The sequence below is a fragment of the Sprattus sprattus genome (genome assembly GCF_963457725.1).
Source record: "Sprattus sprattus genome assembly, chromosome: 1".
Taxonomy (NCBI): domain Eukaryota; kingdom Metazoa; phylum Chordata; class Actinopteri; order Clupeiformes; family Clupeidae; genus Sprattus; species Sprattus sprattus.
The window spans coordinates 51472934-51496323 of record NC_137920.1 but is presented as its reverse complement, the minus strand read 5'-3'; the positions used below and the strand labels follow the sequence as shown (position 1 = coordinate 51496323).

Here is a 23390-nt window from a genome sequence, read left to right as displayed (position 1 = left end):
ATCAGATGTACTAACTAGGCTTATAAGAGAAGACTAACTTTTTATGCCAACGAACACACTAAACCCTTTCACAATAAACAAGCAAACATGAGAGAAAAACAGAGCAAGCACACTCTCGCAGTTCGTTCACGAAACGCATTCTAGTTCATTTTGTTATCTGATTAGCTTTCCTCTCAGTCATGATCCCTCAATTACATCCCAGGGAGCGATGAACTTGAGGTTTGGCAGCGTTTCAGAGATCCTTTCCCATCCATCGATCCAGCCAGCCGGGCATGTTTGCTGCTCCATTTCTGCTGCTAAAAGTTCTCAGGAACTTCCTGTTTTCAAAGTTACTCTTACAGTGTGGAATGCCTTTGTTGGAATATATTTTTTATGATTGATCTGTCAAATGTAATTTTCTCAAGAAGTCTTTGTAGTACATTATTTCTTTTAATCTTGTTGCTTCGCGGACATCCCTGTGTTATGTTCTGAATCTTTCATGTATTGCCGCTCAGTATCTTACTCTTTGACATGAAGGCACCAGATATAAAGGAGTCACAGGATAGAAGAGCAGAAACCCCTTATCTTTCCTCTTCAGTTTCATATTCCTATTTCACGTTATCAGTGTAGTCCACCCAAGAGGCCATGCTCCGTGTCCCGTCTAAAAGAAAATCATTCAGATCCCGGGTGCTTCTGCGCAGTGAAGCAGATAGAAACAAACGGGAGAACTTTCCGTTCAGTATTACTTGTAATTGTGGTAAAGCACTATGCAGGGTATCCAAGTATTTTAAGAATAACAAACTACAGGGGGTAAACACTGACACCTGCAAATGAGATGATTGACTGGGCTATTAACCCTTCATGCTGCATTTCTTCATCTGGTGTTTTAAACAGCACTTATACTGCTTGGAACAGGAGATACTTCCCCAACCTCCCTCTGTTTTTGGGTGTATATGTGATATATATGTATATGCCCCCCCCCCCAAACAGGCTCCTCTGTTGGGGTGCCAGTAACGCTGTCTGCCTTATTTGGTCTGCCAGCCTTGGGAGGTGTCTGTCACACTTGAAAGGAGTTTTCTTGGTGTTTGCCTCAGCCACTGGTTTCAAAGCCACTGGATGTGTCTCAAGGGAATCTCAGGGAGCTAAATGGCGAGACGCATCACAGGATTCCAGCCAGGCAGCGGACCGTCTGATCATGTTCGATTGAGCAATGTTCTGATAGCTGAAAAAAGGGTCTAGTCTGCTTTGTCCTTTTGTCCTGTTTGAAAATAAGCTCTTTCTTTTGAAGCTGTAGAGGAGGGATCAAGATGTGAGGCTCTTTCTTCCTCTCCGTCAGAGGCTGTGTGTGTTTGTGAGCCCCGCATCTTCCACTTTTAAATGAATGCAATTCCCTCATTGCCCTCGGTATAAACACATGACTTCTGTTCATCAAAAATGCACGCTGCTTAATGTTGATGAAAAAAAGATCAAAGCCTGACTCCATATTTATTTATTTATATGTAATCCACATCAGAACACCAAAACATGAATATGGATTAGCTTGGCTAGTCAACCGACGGTGCTGCTTCAGGCAAATTCCCCAAACAATTTGGCCAGCTCGACTGGGAATAGTCATGTCTTTTCAATGGAGGTTTGTGTGGGTGTATTTCACCAGGTTGATTGACTGATAACATTGTGGGATAGATAGTCCGTTCGTTAATGTCAACGTCCTAGTCTCCCACCCTTCAGAGCTTTGTTCCATAAATGTAGGCTGGGAACGAGGCGCCTCTGATCTCTATCTTCCCACACTGTGGCTCTCTTCCTGTGATTTGAAACCTTCTTATCTGTTAATGTGTTTTCTCCTTCAAATTGCCTGTGGGAGGGAGGAAACGGTAGCATTTTTCCGTCCTGCTTTTGGGTTTACAGGAATCAGGAATTTTACTACTTTTTTTAATGTACAATGTATGCCCCCTAGCAGCCATTACCATACGCATCAGTGTTCCTTTCAGAACAGTGAATTATATAACCCTCCACGCTTGTTGGCATGCCACTGTATATTGAGACCCTCTGATCTGGAGGCCCACATCTTCCTATAGTGGTATACTGATATCACTCACGCTTGTCTTCATGTCCCCATGGTCAGTGTCTTTGTGTTGTGGCGAATTAATGGGTCTGTCACTTATATCTCTTGTTAATATCTTGTCTGATTGCGATAAGATGAAACAGTTCTCTTTTTTGTTTTGGTAAGGGGTATCTTTGTACAGTACAACAGTGTATGTGTAGTGTTTGGCGAAGGCCGCCATCTCATTCTTTCTGGTAACCATGTCTGTGAAGGAGCTCTGCTTTCTTTTCTTTCCTTAAATACACAAACAGCCATTTCTCCATGCACTGTAACGTGTCCTCAGGTAGCTGGTTGGTGTGTTCTGTGCGTGGTCGGGTGCATGTGGTTTCTGTTTGTTTAGGGGCCTCTGCCACTAGCATAGAGGAGCTTTTTTTAGAAGATGGTGAGCTGTTTTTAGGAGCTGTGTAGGAGGGGCCGTTCTGTTGGGGTTAGAATGCGGTGATGAAATATGTGACCCTTTGCTTTTGTCATTCTCATTTTGGTCATCCCTGGGGGTCGATGACCCTACGTTATCCTATCCTATTTCAGTGATGACCCCTCCAAGCCCCTGCTCCAGGGATGAACCCAGTGTTGAGATTGGGGATTCCAGCACAATGTTGAGAAGAATATGCCCTGTCTCTCTTTGTACCAGTACTATAAATCTTGAAATAGGCTACACACACACACACACACACCCTGATACCTATTTCACTGGGTCTCTGGATGAAACAGAGTGGCCTTCTTTCAAAGAAAGTGTGTGTTGTTGCTTGTGATCGTGCATGTGAATATGCAGTGATTGTGTGTGTGTGGTTGGCCGGCAGGCAGGCCGTGAGGGTAAATAATTGATCAGAGCAGCAGAGATATTTGTCTACCCCCTAGTGTGTCGTCTCATCTCCTCCACACCTGACAGGTCAAACATCCACTCAGTAAGGTCCACTCCCGACAGCCATCTCAGACACAACAGGCTCTCTCCTGCAGGGGTGGAAAGGTCATTTGTGAATAATAGTAGGATATGCTGACGCAATGCTTCTGTTTCTTTAGTATTCACCGGCATCAAAAGCCAATTTGGTCATTTGTTCCTGTTTTTGTTCCTTCCAGGGTTATTTCAGTCTGGTCTGCCATTGTGTGCTCATAGAGCCAACCCCAGAGTTAAAGCATCTTCTGTGCTGTCTGAGGGCCATGGCCTCTTCAGTGGCTTTACCTACACCTCCTGGAAAATGTATTTGGGTTCTCTTCTATATCTGTTTTTAGAGGTACAATGTGTACAAGAAATCATTTTGGAGCGTGTAAAACTAGCAAGGTATGTAGATAAATCCAACAGACTTGCCTTGCAAGCATCAACAACAGCAAAGACTTTCTGTAAAATAAAGGACAATTTGAAGGTGACAAACATTGCACCTGTTTGCTTTTACCCTTATTAGTCTTTAATCATCCCAATGTCACACTTATTAGGTGTGGATGAGCCATGAAGGCAGAGTCCCCCCCCCTCTCTGTGTAAACACAAACACAGATACACACTCCCATTTACCAGCACGTATTCACACTGGCCCTTTCATTTGAGCTATTTAGCCTTTACTGTATACTGCTGTTGTGATAGAATGCCCTGCTGCTCCATGCTCCGTCAGCACATGTGGCCTTGCATTTGAATGCGACTTATAATTCACAGCCTGCGCCCTGTCAGTGGAGATGAATGACATTTTGTATCGCTTTCTGCAACCGTATCACTCTGACAAACCCTCCTCCTCCACGGGAAAATATGAACCCGGTTTGATTTTTTACCCATGTGTGTGTTTGTGTCAGTGCTGCAGACTGCACATTTGAAGATCCATCTATATTTTTAGACATCTATATTTTATGTGTATGTGTGCATTCTTTATTTTTATTGTATTGCACACAATATCATCATCTCTCTATTTTTGTTCCAATTCCCTCTCACTATCTTTCTCACCCCTACCCCCCCATCCCCCCCCCCCCCCCCCACACACACACACACCCCACTTCTTGTTGTTGGTGTTGAGCGTCTTATTTGCCTCATTAGAAGCTCGTTTAACCCCTCATTGCCTCAGACGGTAGGCTTGGGACTCCCCGTCTGTATTAGCATTCAGCTGAGGGGCCGACCCAGACGCTCACACAGAAGCTCGCGCAGACGGTCACTCTGGCTCACCGCCGCTCACCTGGGATGACCTGCCCTCTTTGACATTTCACTGACATTTCACTCAGCCCCCCTTTCCCAAAGGGGCGGGAAACGTCCCCTTTCTGAGAGTCATAGAAAGCACCGGACAATGATGGGAAGGGTTGGGGGTAGGAGGAAGATGGTGAACAGCCAAAGAGGATGGAGAGCACTGAATTACAGCGTCCTGTCCTTGCCTTCTACTTTTTATGCTGCCTTTGCCTTTGCAAAAGATGTTCTGTGAAATGATATGTCTCCTTCTCCTCTGTCCAGTGGTGCCTCAAGCGTATTATGGCTCCTTTGTTGGAGTTCCACAAATACTTGTTCGTTTCCATCCAACCCACCAGAATGGCCTCAGCATTTGCAGAGATAGGTTGGGTTATGATGCTATAGATTCACAGGCTTATGTCTGGACAGGTGTTGGGTTGGAGTTGACTCGAAGATCCTCATGAAAGGAGTAGTGTTTGATAGTCCCTACATGTAATGGTTGAGTAATCCAAGACAGCAGCTTATAACAATAGCAGAAAGAAAGGAGATGATGCTGTCCTGATGGTGTGAGTGGGTTGGGCTGGTTCCCCCTCTCCTTTCAGGGGGAGGACTGTGTGCTGTTCAGTCTGCTTCCTGTCTGGATGCATGGTCATCTTCATCATCTGTTTACTCATGTGAGTCTACCTTCAGCTATGATGCTCAGCTAATTATGTTTTACCTTTTGTGTTTATTTCCACACATATATTCAACCTTTTAGTGTTTTACTTCTGTAATTAAACACTGTGAACAATACAAGGTTGTGGCTTCATGTCTAGAATGAGAGAACAAAGCAGCACATAAGCTTGTGGCAGTCCCATGGCTTGCGTGTCCTCAAAATGATCAGTAATATGTCAACACACAGATCCACTCCCCTCCACTTTTCTTGTGATGGGCCACATCTACCACAATCAGCAGTCTGTGTTGTCTGGTGTGGATCATCCAGTCTGGAACACCGTTATGAGGATTGGTGGAGAGAAGCTCTTGTCGTCGCATCAGTGACATTGATGAATGAGGGGCTGGGCGTCTTGGTGTGCGTCTTGGCTGGCCAGAGCAAGTTGTTTGTTATCAGATGGAGGTCACTCCTACTGATTGACACCAGGAGACGAAAGCCCTCCACATGTCTGGCCGAGAGGAGATGAACGCCCTCCACATGTCTGGCCGAGGCACTTGTTTAATACCATTTTGTGCTTTTCATTCCGGCTTGAAAATACAGTGAACGTGTTTTCACTTCCCAGAGTTCAGCCCTGCCATAGATGGTTTGAAAGCAAGATGGATGACTGAAGAAAATAAGCCCAGACAGACACAAAGGTCAGGCAGCATGTCCTATAGTGCGGGGCTTTAAGGCTGGTTTGTGTAGGTGACATTCAGTATCGTAACAAAAATACACTAGACCCGACCAGACTTTTAATAAGGCCCACATATTTGGAATGTTGAATAAAGAGCAGAATATACTTCATATTGCAGGCCTTTCAGATCTTCCTTTAGTTCAGTGACAGGTTGCTAAGTACCTTGCTGCACCTCAACCCACAGGATTAAGCTGACAGGCTCCAGATCTCCTTGTACAAGCCCCAGGGTGTTATTTATTATGGCTAGACTGTGTCATACAGTGATAGGAAGAGGCTCTTTCCCTCTTCAAGAGCCTTCCTATCTGAGCGGGAGATAGGAGCTGCCGCGCTGCAGGTGAGCACCCTGTGGACTGGTCTGGTCTGGTGGGCTGCTTTCAACCCGCACCTCCTCCTGTGGGGCTTGGTGGAGAGCAGGGCCAATCAGGGCCACCCCAGCCTCCTGCACTCTCTGTGTCTGCCATTGCTTACAGTGCAGCAGAGCTCGGTTGTCCATTCCGTTTTGGTGTTTGATTTTCAAGGTGGATATATGAGCTAAATGATTGCATCAGCCTCAACTTTAATTTATACAATTAACTTGTTGTAGTGATAAGAATATGATGACTTAAGGAGATATTAGGCCGGTAGGTTGCAGAAGTTTGGATGGTAATATTGGCTATTTCACTTTTAGGTTTTGCTCGATTTATTTTTCTACATGGATCTGCAGAATTGTACGTTTACCATGCTGTGCTGAAATAGAGGTGAGGGGGTTATGCAATTCTGTTTGAATGTTCTGTCAGGATTAGGCTTTATATCCTTTTGAAGCCTAAAGGGTTTGAAGACATGGTTGTGGGGGGAGAAGAAATTAAAACTGCCCCCTCACAATACCCGCAAATTCACAGCCCCAATTTTATGCCTTCCCAGTGCTTAAATGGAATAATTTGCCGACCCCCATTTTGTCCTTTTTGCCTTTTCCTTACTTAAAAGGGTCCAGACGGCTCGTGCTTATTTTATCGTGCTCGTGCTTTTTATCACTTCTGACCTTGTGGCAGTAAATGGGGTTGTGTTTATTCAGCTGCCCCAGTGATATGATGAGGGGGGTTCGTCGGCACGTGCCGTCTGAGCAGTAATTGCTCAGCTCTAAGGGCATCGGAGTTCAGGGGGGTGGGGGTAAATCAGAGACGCCCTCACCCGTCGTCTTAATTGAAGGGAGATTTGTAGGACGAGTTGCTGAGCTGCCATAACCAATTTACCACCTGCCACTCGTGTGGAGATGCCACGGCAGCCGTGTTAACACCAGCAGCGGTGAGGTTGTTCAGTTATGGCACGGGATTCGATTTGTTTGTGATCTGTTTTGTTTTTCATTTGACATAGGAACAGCATTATAATGGTAGCTGTTGTTTCTGATGACAGTTTGCTGTTGCCACCCATCTTCATTATTACCATGTGGCGCTGTATTTGCATTCCATTAAGACATGTGTCTAGCATGACGAGGAGAACTGGCTGGAAAATGTGCTGGTTTTGTTTTTGTCCTCAACTGAAGGTCAAGACAAGCCTGGATGCTAAGACAGTAGGGTTGCTTAATAATTCTCCCTGGCCAAAATATTATCGGAACCCGCAAGATTTAGTTTTGGATTTAGTTTTAATTTTAGTAACTAGTTTTAGTTTTAAAGTTTTAGTTTTAAAACTTTAGTCTTAGTTTCTAATTTCTTAGTTTTGGAGACTCTACCCTGGAACATGTGCTGTGATATGAATCTTGCTTCCACTCCAAACCAGTGGTTAACTGCAAAAGACTATTCAAGGACAGAGATTAGCACGCCTTTGTTGGAAAGTCTCTCCCCCTGCCCCCCGCCTGTCCCCCAAACCCCAGTTTTGCAGATGCTCCTGAAACATATGGCTATAAGCCTGCACCTGGGGCCATGTGCCGATTGGCCATTTCAATTTGAGCCACAGCCTGAGGGGAGACCGCCACAGTCGGAGGCCCCATCCTCTGGAGCCAGTGGTGTGTTGAAAGGGGAGGGAAGAAGGGCATGCACAGAGGGTGTATGAGCCGGGCCAGGGGAAGTGATTTTTGGGGAGTGAAAGGAGTGGAGGAAGAAGTCTATTGTTTGGTTGCCGAGCCCCACCGTAGCCTCCGAAACAACCATTGTGAGGTGTCCGCAGGCAGTGGATCCATGACGGATCACAGGGGGGAAGAGATGCGGTGTGGAAGATGTCCACCTCATGTTTAATAGATGTGGAGAGAGTGATGGGTTAGCAATTTTAGCTCCTACAGCATGAAAATAGACTACCGCTGATTTCATTATCAAGGGCCTCATTCAATTTGATCCCGTAAGAAATATCTGGTAATCCCCTTTTCCTCCCCACTCTCGGATTGAGAAATTTAACCTCAGTGTTTCACACCGGCCTGGCTAAGACCTCTTATATACTGCAGATATTAATTAGACAGACAAGTATTAATCTGCTGTCACTCTTGGCAATCTTGAAGTGACGTTTTCTCTAATCTGTTGTCATTGGAAAATCTCACTGAAATTCCAACTCCTGTGGTTTTGCCTGAGCTCCAGTTTGCTCTTGAGGGGGAGTAAGTAGACACAACTGTGTTTGATAAGGAAGAATAAATTGACCTTTTGGTTAGCAGTCCCTTTTGATTCCAGAAGGCTGGTCAAACTGAATGGACTTCTTAAAACTGTACCCCCAGCTCTGAGCCGAACTCCACCCACAGTATCATTTTGAAAAATGCTCAGAAGTCGGCGAGGAGCTGAGAAGGGGGGTGTTAACATTCTTAACACTGGAGAGGCTGATTAGATGGCGTTAGCATTCTTTTTTATATGTATATACATTTCATGATTAGCATCGACATCAGCCTTTCAAGGTTCAGGATCATTTTCAACCCATAATATGCCCATTTTATTCAAATGGTGAGTTTGGTAATACTTACAACATATTCCAACCCACTGTCCATCCCTTTACTGGCTATACTAGCCCCATGTAGAGACGTAACAACTTATATATTCTGCACTATCACTTTGCTCTTTGCACTATCCCTTCGCACACACAAGCACAAGAACACTTTATTTCTTTGCACTATCCACACCAGCAGCACAACAACACTTTCCTCCTGGTCATCGACACTGTCACAATCATTGCATTCTGTACCATAGGGTCAGACCCGTTCTTGTATCTGTAAACACCCCCACTGAATATGTTCTCCCTATGTGATTTATGTATGTATGTATGTATGTATGTTGGTGAGGTGTATAAGCTACTGGAGGACCTACATTTCCCTCGGGATTAATAAAGTGTCTGTCTGTCTGTCTGTCTCTGCATGCATTGATTTGTTTCATCACAGTATACCACTCTAATGGCTCTGCCAGTATCTTGACAGAAGTTGGCCTGTGACTGGAAAAGCTGTCATTTTTACAGTAAAAACTTCTACATGCTGAAAGCGTCACATGGGACCAGGAAGACTTGGCATCTGCAAACTGCTGCCAAAGAGACTTCTAACACAATGGTGATCCAGATTAATGGGGAAGATGTATGATGGGGGGGAAACTGCTGAGTCTGAGGCCAGCAAGCCCTGCTGAATGTATGCACTTCAGTGACAGTTTGAAACTAAATTTGACATAGATGTTTTACTATGTGGGGCTGCATGATGGCCTTGTGGAAATAACCACTTTCAGATTTTACTACCTACCAGAGAAGATGTTTCTGTGATGAAGAGGCTTTATTTTAATATGATGCATGCTGAGATGATTACACCAGCAATTTTTGTAGAGAAAAGTGGTTAAATGTAGAGATCTTACTACATTTTCATCATTTAAATGAAGCTCTTGTCTGGATTTCTGTCAATGAAGTAGAATCTTTGGTTCAAGATTGTGGACACTTCAAATGGTTGTTCAGTGTTCTGCAGCTATCACCATGACCACATAAGTTTATATTATACAGCTGCTGCTTACCAGTACGTGGCAAGCCTTTCCATAGATCCTTTTAAATACAGATGTTTGTATAGACTAGTTTATGTGAGCCATATTAAAGTCCCTTACAGCTCTCTAATTGAGTGACAACGTGTGAACACGGGATGAACATATAAGTCATTTTGTACAATTTTGAAAGAGCCAATACCATCATATTCATTCTGTCTGTCTGACCAATCGTAGCATCACTTATTGGAATTTCTCATCACTCATTTCATACAAATCATCATGAACTAGACCAGGATACAAGATTAGTTTGTCTGATTGTACTGACCTACTTTTAATAACTGTGACCTATTTTTCAAGGACGTGCAGCTGTTTCCTTGCAGATGTCAGAGGTTTAAAATACCCATGGCATGACTACTCCCAGTTGACAGGCAGAAATATTTAGCCCGACATTTAATTTACAGAGTATGACAGAAATGGAAATGTCACATTTCCCATTCAATAGCCAGTGAAAAACTGTAACTCATGCAGAGCTCATTTAGACCTGTCCGTGTTCTAGTTCAGTTGGAAATGAAACCTTTCCCCCAAACCACATGAAGGAGTTTCTGTGGCGATGCTGGTTTTATATAAAGGCCGAGTAGATCTTTAGATCTTAGGTAATTTTTATTATGTTTTATTTTTTATTTTTAAAAACTACCATGCATTTCATATGCCTACATACAAAGATCAGTCAGTTAGCTAGATATATTTATATCCTAACATCTGACTCTGTGGGATCACACACATACGCTGTTGCTCATAAAACATCAAAGGCTTGGGGACCAGAAACCAGCAGCGTGTTAATTGAAGTTACTTACGTGTCACATGATTTTAGACATTAGACTATAGGCATTAAAGCCTTTGATCTGTCCCACTAATCACCAATGAGATATTGCCTGGAAAGAATAGGCAGTAACATGGTGTTCAAAAGGTGCAAGCATCTTCAACCCTTTAAATCACATGCCTCGTTTTTGTGTGCTTATTGATTTATTTCTCTTGCTTAAAGTTTTTGCCACCCCAAAGGAATACACAAGCTTACATTCACACCGTCTCCTAATAGCTACATTTGTACATTTGACATCCAGATGTCTGAGGATCAGTCTGGCATTAGTAGTTAGCTGAGTGAATAGTCTTTGTTATTCCGTAGCCTATGATGCCCTGAAATGTTTGCCTTCTTTCCACTGGCAGATTTGACCCTCAAATAAAAACTGGTCAGGCGAGGATTTTACGACTAGTGCTCACACCATAAAAATGTAAGGACAGATTTTGTGGGTAGTTATGTTACAAACATCTATAGCACCCATAATCGATAAAATGAACAAATTCAAATGTCATTACATTCAAATTACAAATTCAAACCTATGCCTACAATTACTACATGACATCTGAGGTTCCGATCTGTTAGTGGTTCTTCTGAGGCCACTCTTGGCTAGCTAGCCTGTGTGCTGTACAGAACATGATAGTAAGTGTAGAACATGCTTGCAAGTTCTCTAGTTAAAGAATATTCAGATGTGCACATTCGATACATCTGTTATAATGTCCAAATATGGCCCTGAATCTTAATTTTTTTGTTAAGTTAGCCAAGTTGCTTCTGCCTCAGGCTTTTAAGGGTCCTGTTTGAAGCTCTGTTGAGCAAAGAAATTGGTAGGCCATGTTAAAGACTAGTGGGATTTCTTTTTTCAGGTTGCAATGAATATTTCAGGTCTAAATTCAATTTTATCCTTGGCTAACTTTTGCGGCTCTGCGTAGATCTACAGAACAAAAAAAGTAACCTGGCAAATAAATGCCTTGAAGTGTGGTTTGGGACAAAGACAGTTGCTTTAACCAGACATGCATCATGTAGTAAACCAATACATCTATTTGAAAACCTTGAAGGGCAGTACTAAAGGTTGAGAGAATTGAATTACTGATGTCTGTCCTTAAATATTAAATTGATTTTGGGATAAAGGAATCAATCGGCGGGCACTGGTTATTTATTGAGAATCTTCTATACTGTGGCTGCAGGCTGCATTCCCAGACATGTAGCTCGCCGATGTGCAGCATCAATCGCTGCCATCGCTGGTCCTCCAAAGACCTCACAACATGATCCGATTTATGTGGCAGAAATGAAATCCGCTCTCATCATGGGTAACCAAAGGGCGAGCGGTGGAGATGGAGCAGAAGCAATAATGGGAATTCTCTCGAGGAGGAATGCTGTGTGTGGGGGGGCAAAGCCGCCATGATGGAGAACATGAGCAGTGTGTCATTGTTATGCAGATCCGAATCACAATAGAGGACTTCAGAGGAATGTCACTGAGGCCTCTGTTATTTATTTCCCCCCTCGCTAAGGCAGTCGCTTTCTCAATTTGCTTTCTTTTCAATCGCTAATAGCTGATTTTAATGGAAGGCTCTCGGATCACAATATATTTTGATAAAGCGAGGGGTTTAAATCTAGTTTTTGAGGCACACAAAGTGGAACTCATTGTCTTCAGAGGTCTCAGACATTTATGGACTGCCTCCTCTGAACACCCATGCACTTATCTACCACTTACAGACCGCCTCTTCCCACCAGCAGTCAGGCACGCACACCCCTCTGTCAAATTAAAACCATCCATCATAATTGACAAATGAAAAATAACCCTGTTAGCAAAATGTCCAATCTCCAGTCACCGCACATGGTTAATGGATTAATGGGGGTCATTTAATGGCTTGCACTAAAGTTTTAGTCTAAGCTCGAACGAAACAGCCCCCTTCAGTATACTCCAAATTAACCATTTGTGATCCACGAATAGCTATAAAATTGCTTATTTGAAAAGGATTTCTCTCGAGTAAGTATAGACAAAAACCTGGAATAGCCAAACAGGGAAATCAAACAACAAACCATTACTGACTTTAATAGCTCTAAGGGTGTGGAATATGTCTCTTCAGTAGTGGACAGTCTGCCAAAGGTAGAACTCTCTCTGTTTGTGCGGTTGGCCTGAGGCCATTCAAAATTCAGGTTCGCTAAATAAATGAAAGAAAAAGAGGTGAAAGGTTTTTCATTGTGCTACAGTGGATTTCCGTGAGCTAAACGCAAATATGTTGGCCAATGGTTTAACATGAGCACCACCTGCCTTCTTTTGAGAAACTTGCACTCTTCAAGTCTGTTGCCACCTGAACAGTAACTACTCTGGTTAACTAATGGATAACTTTCGTCCAGAATCACGGTCAGTTCAAATTCACCTGTGATATGTAAACACCCCATTTCTTCTTCAGATGTATTTGTGCGCAAGTGTATGGATGGTCCTATATATTTGTAATACTGGTATGCACATGCAAGGACAGGTGTACATTTCATTACTTGCCCATTCAGGAAATGGCCTTGTTGATGATCATATGACAGTTCTGAATTGTGCCCATCAAATAAGCAAAATAACATATACAGCAACATTACATATTCTCAACCAGTGGATTCCCAGTTCATTAACTTGCTTTTACAAAACAACTAGGCTGCATCTAAGCTAACAGCTACACCGATATCTAAATAAAACAGAGCATCGATTCAAAATCCTGGGCCTTAGCTCTCTATCTGTCGGAAACAGGCCTGATATCAACAAAGCATCCCAAGTAACCCCATTATGAAGCTAATGATTCAGTGCGGTTGCAGGAATGGCACAGAGGGAGCCATTGATTTGGGATGCCATCTTAACGAGTCAGTGGTGCTCCATGGAACTCCGTTCAATGGAATGCAATTATTTCCTGTCCCTTTCCTGGGCCATTGTTTGTTTCCTTCCTCCCTGCCTGCCTGCTTAATTAAAGCTGGGTTGCAGATCAGCAGGGCTCCCTGTGGCTCCGTTAGGGAGACTGGGTTGCAGATCAGCAGGGCTCCCTGTGGCTCCGTTAGGGAGACAGGGTTGCAGATCAGGAGGGCCCCCTGTGGCTCTGCTAGGGAGACTGGGTTGCAGATCAGGAGGGTTCCCTGTGGCTCCGCTAGGGAGACTGAAGCAGGGGTCATTTTCCATCCATTAGCACAGAGGTACAGTAAATTCAGACATGCATCCGTAAATCACTGGACTAATCAGTATATGGGGCAGCTGTGGCCTACTGGTTAGGGTTTCGGGCTGGTAACCGGAGGGTGGCCGGTTCGATCCCCGACCAGTAGGAAAAATGTGGGCGGGGGAAGTGGTAGAGCACTGCTCTCCCATGCCCACATCCACGGCTGAGGTGCCCTTGAGCAAGGCACCTAACCCCGATCACTGCTCCCCGGGCGCCGCTGAAGGCAGCTCATTGCTCCGGGTTAGTGTGCTTCACTGTGTGCCTCACTGTGTGTATCACTACCCTGGATGGGTAAAATGCAGTTCCAGAGCCTGGTTTTCACAGGACACGTTTTCTGTAGAGGGAGGGCAGCCCTACTTAATAACTGAGCCAGAAATTCCCAGTTTGTTTTCGCTTTTGTTTGCTGGGTAAAGTTGGTCAGCCGTCCTTTGTCCAGTTCAAGAGATTTCCCAAGATGCCCCTGCGATGGGACTCTGGTCAGTACAGCTTGTGAATCGAATGAAAGTGTACCGCACCTTAGCTATTCTTTCCCCAAATCGTTGCTTATCAGCTTGTTCCTTTCAGATCCTATTTGGGGGGGAAAGCAAAGAGACAATAAACGGGAACAACACTCTGGACACCTTGTCTTTCTCTGACAAACAGGCTTCAGAGAGTCTCAGTGGAAATCAAGGCTTTTCAGCCAAAGCCTTTATTTAGCTTTTTTGTCCTTTTTTTTTGCTCTGAGACAATCCCCTATGTATGCTTTCTCATGTCGACTAACACGAAGAAAGCGCTGATGCCTGTGTTTTGGGGCAAACCCTACAGGGAGCCGGCATTAATGTGTCGGCCCTATGGATCTTTAACATAATCCAACCCAACACGGGTGTTGCACATGTGCCTCCGTGCGAATAAGCTATTCATCAATTTCTCGTGCACAGTACCCCCTCAGAGATTTTGCATGTATGTATGTGTCTCTCTTTGTGGGCTTCTTTTGTTGTTCCGACTACATGTATTTGTCACAGCATGAATTGTCTTCCATACCCCAGTATTCTTGCTGAGGTTGCACCTCTGGGAGCATGATGCTGTGCTCCACTACCTGCACAGCAAAACATGGAAATTCAAATGTGTTTTTGAATGCATTAGGCAAGGGTGACCTGAATTATCATATGAAGGCTTAAGTCACTCGTTACGTAGAACTGCTAGACCTTGGCTAAGCAGAATATATTTACACTACTCTATGGATATCACTCCATTTGTGTTTTAAGCTTTCATTGAAGAAGCGTCCATTTGTATTAGAATGTGTTATTGTGTTATTATTATTGTTATCTGTTTCCCATTGCACATGGCTGGTACCGCTAGGGGTGGGCAATTATTTTCCCCAGGGGGCCAAATGAGCAACTGAAAATATTTTGGAGGGCCGGGCCAAAATGCCGAACTCAATTATGCATAATAAGAGTAAGAGTTTATGTTATTATTTGGCAATTCAAATGTGATGTTAGCTTTCAAAAATATAATTTATTAAAATTGAATTTCCAAAATGATAAACAAAATGTGTAACATTTGACTCATTTTCATTCACATTAATAACAAAGGGCATTTTGAGTTTCATATACTATTGAAACAAGGATTTTCTTAGCTTTCTAAAGACATCACATCATCTTTGTAGCCAAAATAAACAAGACAACAAGTCACTGATCTGTGTAACTGTGTAAAGAAAATTGTCCCAGTTTTGTTGCCTTTTTGACTTTATATGCCTACATCAGTGGTCCCCAAACTTTTTAGGCCTAAGACCACCAACCTTTGCCTTGGTGAAGGCAAGATCTACCTATTGAGGCGTTGAGTAAAAAAGACTGTCCAGACTCCAAACTGTACTTACAGCTTATCTTTGTATTAGGCCTTGTTGTAATTGAATTAAATCAAACACTTTGGTCCAGCTTTCAAATTAATGTGTCCAAGAACACATTTAACCAGGGGTTCTCAATTATATCAATTATCAATCCATCTCAAACTATAATTTTTCTAAATTATTTCCACAGCCCATATAGAACCACAGACAGCAATTATTTTATTAGTTTAACGCTGAAACTATGTGTCATATTTCATCTTCATATCCAATTTGAAATCTCTGTCTGTCTGCAATACCGCTTGCGGCCACTACGCAACTTCGGCGCTCTCAAACTTGCCATGCATACACAGTAATAGAAAGCGCACGCAGCATCTACCGTTTGGGCAAACCAACAGGTGTTTTTCGCCTGGAAGTCTCTAGATATCTGGCACCTTATTCAATTTCAAGTTCAATTTCAACACTTCAGCTGTGTTCAGAGATATTTTCTGATTATGGTATTCCGAAGTCCTTAAGAAAACAGTTTGAAATTGAAAATGATTTTTTTGTAAAAAAAAAAAAAAAAAAAAAAATTCGAATTATCATGTAATCTTTCAGAATCACCCGGAGGGCCGTATTTGGCCCGCGGGCCGTACAATGCCCAGTTATGCGCTAGAGTATGAGTCTCTATGTCTGCATGCTGCTGTCAGCCCAGCAAAACAACATATGGATTCATGTCAAGTTTCATACAAGATTCAACACATCCTCATGATAGCCTGATGCGTATCGGTTTGAGCTTATTAAATTATAAAACAGAAACATCCTTGAACATAAAAACGCTTCAGAAGGCAAATTAAAAATTGATCGCGAGGCTGGTAGGAAGACTAGAGTAGCCTATAGAATGTAAATGGTCCTGATGTCTGTGCAGTGCCACTTAGCTATTTTGACATTAAATCTCATCTGTGTACCATCTCTGTTCCGTGTCTGAAAACGTCTCCACCTGACCACAGAGAGGGGCTTTTAAAATGGAGGGATTCTCATTATTCTGTTTATTTGATATTGCTCTACAGTTCTGTAGGTAGAACACACTGGTATTTTAATGGTTAGGGACAGAATGTCCAACTGAATCCGTGTAAAATCTCTGAGAATTATGATGCCAAAGTTATCAGAGCATTATTGCAGTCTCCATAGCCCCAGCAGCAGCATGACTGTAGTAGTGGTGGGCTACGTGTCTCGTTTTTTATGAACGCTACAACATTTAGCTTTATTCGCTTTCTTTTTTTCTGTCCTGTTTCATTGCCTGCCTACTTATCTGGTCTGCCTGGTGCGCTTTTGAAGAGGAAAGCTATCGGCTTCATAGACGTAGTGTATCATGCAGGGAATATACAGCTGTGTGAGTGTGTGTGTGTGTGTGTGTGTGTGTGTGTGTGTGTGTGTGTGTGTGTGTGTGTGTGTGTGTTTGGGCGCGTGTTTGTGTGTGTGCCCCTGAGATTAGCTTGTCAGTGTCTTTCTCTCATCCTTTCTCTGCTTTTCATTCTGTAAGATGTCAAAACAGTGCGCACACATGCTACATTGTATTGACCCAGCTCTCTGAGTGACATTGCACATCCCTGTCTCCTGTCCTAGACTGGCTCACAGTGCTGTGGCCTTCTCCATACTAACTCCTTTTTTAGTGTCTTTTTGTGGTGGCTTCGTGCTGGATTCATGGCAAAAAAGGGTTTCCATCATAAATCAACAAGTCACAGGTTATGTGTTAATGAAGTTCATGTCAGAGTGTAAGTCATATGTTATCTACTGATTTCATCTTGAACAGTTATGAACATTTTATGATCTCCCAAATAAGTCAGGGGCAAATGAAGCACCCCTCATCTTTTATGAAATAAATTAAATCATTCATTCTGCTTTGTAATATTCAGTTTGTTGGCTCATTCTTGCCATGCTAAATAATTCTAGCTTGTTTTAACTCTGTGCTTAATGTGCTTGTGTAAAATTCAATGAGGAGCTTTTTCTTTTCCCCCCCCTTGTTATAGTTACCCAAGTACTGCGTCTGACATTTTTTAGTCTATTACAATCAATAAAGAACAAGCAAACAGTTGACATTTTTCAGCTAAAGAACATCCGTGATCAGTGCCCTTGTTAAAGGGCTCTTGCCTACTACCGCCTCCTCTGGAAAGTGTGTTTCCATGGAAACCGCTGTCGTCCCTGGCAGGGTGTCCTTTTGTTGGCCACGTAGCTCTCAATTATGTGTTCGTATCCTCCCTGATTGCAGCCTGGCACAGCGTTAGGGGAGGCGGAAGTAAGGCGGCCATGGACACTCCCAGCCATGCTCTCAGTCTGTCCCGGACATCTGCACTTCTGTGGGATGCTTGGTTAAGAAGAAGAAGAAGAATGGGGGGAGGGAGGACTGAGGTGTCCTGTTGTGAACCAGAAGTGGCCTGCCAGCCTGTGGTACACAAAGGAGTTAAGCACATTCATTAATGCTGGGAGCTGCTTGCCAGATCTAACAGTGGGTGTTCGTGTTCATTACCTGATAGCCAGAGGCTCCTCATTGCCAGAGTGGCCACTCTGATGTATGTCCTGTCTTGGAAAAGCACACTGACCACATTTGCCCTCTACACCCAAAGCAGGCGGGCAAAAGCCAGAAGGCCGAGCTGGAGAGGGGTCCTGAGAGGGAGTCGCCACGCTGTGTGGATGGGCTGGGATGTGGCGCCCTCCTGAATCAAGGAGGAATGGATGTGAATTAAGACTCTGGCCTGAGAGCTGAGCATGCGCAGTGTGACCGAGTTCAGAGAGGAGAGTTGTGGGAGGACAGAGAGGCTGAGGGATCGATTTGGCCCTGTGTGTGTTGGAGTCGATAGTGACAGCGTGGCTTAAAGGTGTGTTCCCAAAGGCACTCGAGGACACCTTGCCTGGGCCTTTGTCTCCTCCGTCACATACTGCCATCAAGTGTGTGGTTGCTGAGAAAAGCTTTAGGAAGGATTACAGTGTGGCAGATTCTGATGATTGCATTTCGTTTATCCCACCTGTCTTACCTCCTGCCTCCTGAGGCCTCTTGGTGTGTCAACGCCAACCCCTCTGATGTACTGGGGTGTGCGCTGCAGTGAGCATCTGGCCTACTTCTCAAACCCTCCTCTGTTTATCCTTCTTTGATGAAGCTTTGATCATTTTGCAGATTCAATTAGTAATTAAAGAATTAGTAATAATGTTTTCCCCATCATTCTGATGACGGATGCATCATGAAATGGTAGGGACATTGACCTTTTCTTTTTCTCTGTTGTGCTCTGTTGTAGTGCTTACCATTAAGCAGACTAGGCCTCATCCTCCAAGCTTGGAAACCCTTTTGGTGTCGTTGCGGAGCTAATGGAGTTTCACATTTTTAAAACGAGTTGGCCTTCATTCCAGAGCATTCGCCCAGGGTGGACCAGACTGCTGATGCACCCTTTAATAGGCAGGCATCGATCATCGCAAAAGTGCAGCGTCCCCAGGCTATCACTCATGTCAAAGTGGCTGAGTTCACGTCAGCCTGTCAAGTAATCCCCACACAGGGTGTGGTAGATGGGTCTCATTTATTCACACCTTGTTTAGTGTGTGCTTCACATGAAGGTCATGATGACATAGAAACACTGTGTATCTGAAATAATGTTTTCCTCTTGTTTTGGCTGTGCTAGGTTGTATTGTTGGTGAATAATTATTTTTTAATAATTATTATTTATCCTGGTTGTGGCAGTGTGATTCTACTTATCATTGCAGATGGTGGCTACAGTTGAAATGTTTTGTCTGTGTCTGTGTTGGCAGTCCGAATGTTGTGTCTGCTATCGGTGTCTGTTTTCAATCTGGGACAGCTGGGATTACTGGCACCAGATAGGCACTGATAAAACACTCATGAATCTCCTTGGCAAGAGAACTAAGAAACGCCACAGCTGTAGGCCCAACCAACAGATGATCATTAGTCTTGCCTGAAGAGGGAGCTAGACAGTAGTACTTCCAGTGGTTTTAAATCTGTATCCCGCTACTCACTAAATATTTGTCTTGAGTTTATCCATTTTATAGTCTTCTCTCGATCTTATCGCACAAATCTATCTTACAATTTTTTATCTAAAGTAGGCCTAATTGCTTTGTAGTGTTTTGACTGACGTGTAGTTAATGATTAGCTAAATGCTTCTCTCGTACTAAATGGCCAGAGCCAGACCGGTCCCCTCATGTCATTGCTTTGTGTCAATACCACATTGCATCCTCAGCACCCTATCGACTCTTACAGTCTTCTCTCTCATAGTCTTCTCTCGATCTTATCGCACAAATCCATCTTACAATTTTGTATCTAAAGTAGGCCTAATTGCTTTGTAGTGTTTTTACTGACGTGTGTAGTTAATGATTAGCTAAATGCTTCTCTCGTACTAAATGGCCAGAAGAGCCAGACCGGTCCCCTCATGTCATTGCTTGGTGTCAATACCACATTGCATCCTTAGCACCCTATCGACTCAACATTGGCCGTATGTGATGCAGTGAGTGGCATGTGATAGTAACCACCATAAGTAGCCATGTTACTGTTCATGGTTGGCTCTAGGTTGCCTATCCAACTGAGTACATCTGTGTATCATACAACACATTGTGCTATGCCAAGTTTGAGGTTAGAATTCTGTTTCCAGGAAAATGTGGTGTCCATCCCTCCCTCTCCCTCTCTCTCCCTCAATCTCTCTCTCTCCCTCTCTCTATCTCTATCTCTCTATCTCTATCTCTCTCTCTCCCTCCCTCTCTCTATCTCTCTCTCTCCCTCCCTCTCTCTCCCTCAATCTCTCTATCTCTATCTCTCTCTCTCCCTCCCTCTCTATCTCTCTCTCTCTCTCTCTCTCTCTCTCTCTCTCTCTCTCTCGCTCTCTCTCTCTCTCTCTCTCTCTCTCTGGTGGGCCACTGAGGGCACAGCAGCAGCCCTCTCCAGCTGGCATTGACACGTCCCTCCCATGGTGCCCCAGGATCTGAGGCATTAGAGCCGTGTGGAAACCAAAGCCGCCACTCGTGCAGTCCATCCAGCTGGCCCTAATCTGAGCCTCTGTTGGTTATGAGCATGTTCCTGTTGTACCCGACAGCTCACAAGGTGGCAGGGTGCCTTAAAATGAGGGGAATTGGGAATCGAGGAGTCTATGTTGCTGCTCACACAATATGCTGACTTTGCATTCAGACAGAACTACTACAATGGTTGAAAGCTTTCTGAAAATGTGATACTGTAATACAGTGCCTATTTATGGTGCTTAACCCTTCAGCAGGGGAGTTTTAAACATTCTAATAAATGAATGCATCAACAATGCAAGATTCTAAAATTCCACGTTATATTCGATGGACCCAGATATTCTTTCGAGCGTTCATTCTACAACATTCTATCACTTTCACTCACTCCAGCTGCATCTGTGCATTTCAAAATCCTGCTGTTAAGTCTGTGCATAATCAAATAGTCTCTGCACGGTTGAAGATGGTCTTGTCTGAAAGAGCTGATGTGCCATTTATCATGCTGGATGTGCACTCAGTGCAGTTATAGATGAGCTGTCTGTTCAGACATCAGACAGAGGATGCCAGTGGAGAGGAGCTCTGGCTACCTGAGGACGCGTCTCTGGAGTCCTGCGTCAGGGAAACTCATCTTAATTATAACAATGAATCACAGATCAATCAGGCTTGGAGCTCTGATGTCTGCAGGGCACCGTGAGGAGAGATTCAATCTTGCACCACAGATTATCCGTTAAGTTTTGTGTGAGAGATGCTTCTGCAAGTGGTGTGATGTGAGTGTATAAGGGTGACAGGATGCAAAGACTCATCACACCAGTGCATACCAGGACACCACCTCTGACAAAATGGTGGCCGTCTGGGTGAAATGGTAGTGATTGGCAAGTTTCTTTTATGGCGTCATTTGTTTTTCTCCTCCCCAGAATGGAATGGACTATGGCTTCCTGGTGCGTCAGAACTCCGAGTTGCTGCGGGCGCTGGATGACCTGGAGAAGACCTGTGCTACTCTCAAAGAGGAGAACAGCCTTCTGGTGAGAACTCTGCAAGAAAGTTCACTGAAATTCAAGCCATTTACATAATGAATTATAAGGAATGATTAGCAAAATGGACCAATATTTTAATCCAATTGTGATTTATTATTCCTGGTCTGACTGTCATGGAATGTAAATGGATAACATATAGATTTTCTTAAACAAAGATGGCAGCCTCCCAAAGCTCTTGAACTCATGGCCCCTCACAGTGGTAAAGACGACCAAGTAGAGGGCAGAAGTGGAAGTCATTTGCAGGGCTTGATCAGTGCAGCTGTTTCCCAGCTGACCCCTCTGACCCCCCCCCCCCCCCCCCCCCTTCCTCCCCGTGCAGAGGAAGAGCAGCTCCCCGGAGACGGAAGAGAAGGTGAAGAGACTGCGGAAAAAGAACACTGAGTTGGCGGTCATTGCTAAAAGGCTGGAAGACAGGGCACGCAAGCTGCAGGAGGCCAACCTTAAAGTGGTAGGCTCATATGGAGTAAAGCATTTGCTGTTTACACCTCCATCTCTGATGTTTGTTTAATAGGTTCCTACCTGATGATAACATACTGTATTAACCTGGGCCCTTTTTTTAAGATCTTTTTTTGGTCTAAACTTTTACTAAGGACATTCAATTAGTAATTTAAATCCGTCCAGTATTCGAGTTAAAACGCTATAACCGGCAACCACAAAATGGCTATACTTTGTGAAAATTCACCCTAGTTACTTCAGGACTCCGGAGTTGTCAATCAATATATTTATTCAACAAGAACAATTGCAATCTGGCTCACTCACAGCACAAGGATGAAAGTGAAGCCATGATAAACACATCGCACAAGGTTTATATAGACAGAAGTTTAGTTTTCAGCAGGGATAACCACGTGTTGGATCTCTGACGTCCGAGGCAAGGATGGAAGTTTTGCAAGGTCGGAAGAAGCTTATCACCTCTGGTCTAAACATGCTCTTGTACCAATGCAGACTAAGTGGCACCTAATAATCTAAGTAAGACACACAGAAACACAGAAAAGCCATGTTCCTGCTTACATAAGTACATGATTTATATAAGGTAATCAATAATACAAGGCACTTGATTATTTTATTCTTAAATCATTAACCGTCTTTGGAAATTATCTCCATCACTATGTAATCCATGGGGCAAGCATCTGCGTGTCTGTTGGCATGGAAGGGATCCCTACAGAGATAGACCTGTGTCTGTTTTCCTCAATAACTGTAAAGAAACTGTGTAATGTCTGTAATGTCTTAATCACAGAACCCACCCCCATCATGTGTTAATTTGATAGATAATCTGGGTTGTATGACTCCGTCTGCTCCTTCTTTGTGACATACAGTTAATGTTGGCAAGATCAGTGTTTTCAGACAAAGATTAATGTCACCGAGGGGTATCCCACTTTATTTTCTTTGTGTCTCCCGTTTGGTGAGATTGATTACACTGTTAGTCAGCCACAAACATCAACAACAACAACAACAGGCTCAACAACTCGTCTTCATGAGAAACCATCAGAACACATTTTTTTGTTCTTTATTTGTTTGTTTTGCTCCTGGATGTGCAGTGTGTTTGGCTGTGCCCTTCCTCTGCATTGCCCACATGCTCCCCATAGAGCCAGGCCGCAGATCAGATGTCTCCAATGGCAGCTAATGAACTTAACTAGGCAATTCAGCCTGAGATGAATGGGCTCCCTTGTCTCCCCAGTGAGACCCCAGGCAAACAGCAGATTGGGTCATTATGGGTAGTTATGTGAACGTAAATAAATTCTCTCTCTTGGCATTTGCACATGCCATTCAATGCCAGCCCAGTTATGCTCTTTCAGTGAAACCCTATATGCCATGCATGGGCATTTGGAGCAACAAGAACCGTTTTAAATGGATAATTAGTTTAGACTGAAAGTTTCTGTCACAGGAGTGAGAGCAGAGAGTGCAACCGGACTTCTCCTTTGCTTGGGTTTGAAACGCTTTGTTTTTACACTGCCAAATCAATCCTATAATATTTTGCATACAAAACCCCAGCGCATGTGGCAGGC

At 43.7% G+C, this 23390-nt stretch overlaps 1 protein-coding gene across 1 annotated transcript in view; it reads left to right on the top strand.

Moving 5' to 3' along the window:
- Nucleotides 1–23390, top strand: part of tspoap1 (TSPO associated protein 1) — a gene marked incomplete at its 5' end in the record, with an annotated part of 82435 nt that overhangs the window by 20327 nt on the left and 38718 nt on the right. The window contains 2 exons of the mRNA XM_080835784.1: nt 21268–21375; nt 21707–21835. Coding sequence (XP_080691910.1) covers nt 21268–21375; nt 21707–21835 — 237 coding nt within the window. The remainder of the gene's footprint in view (nt 1–21267; nt 21376–21706; nt 21836–23390) is intronic.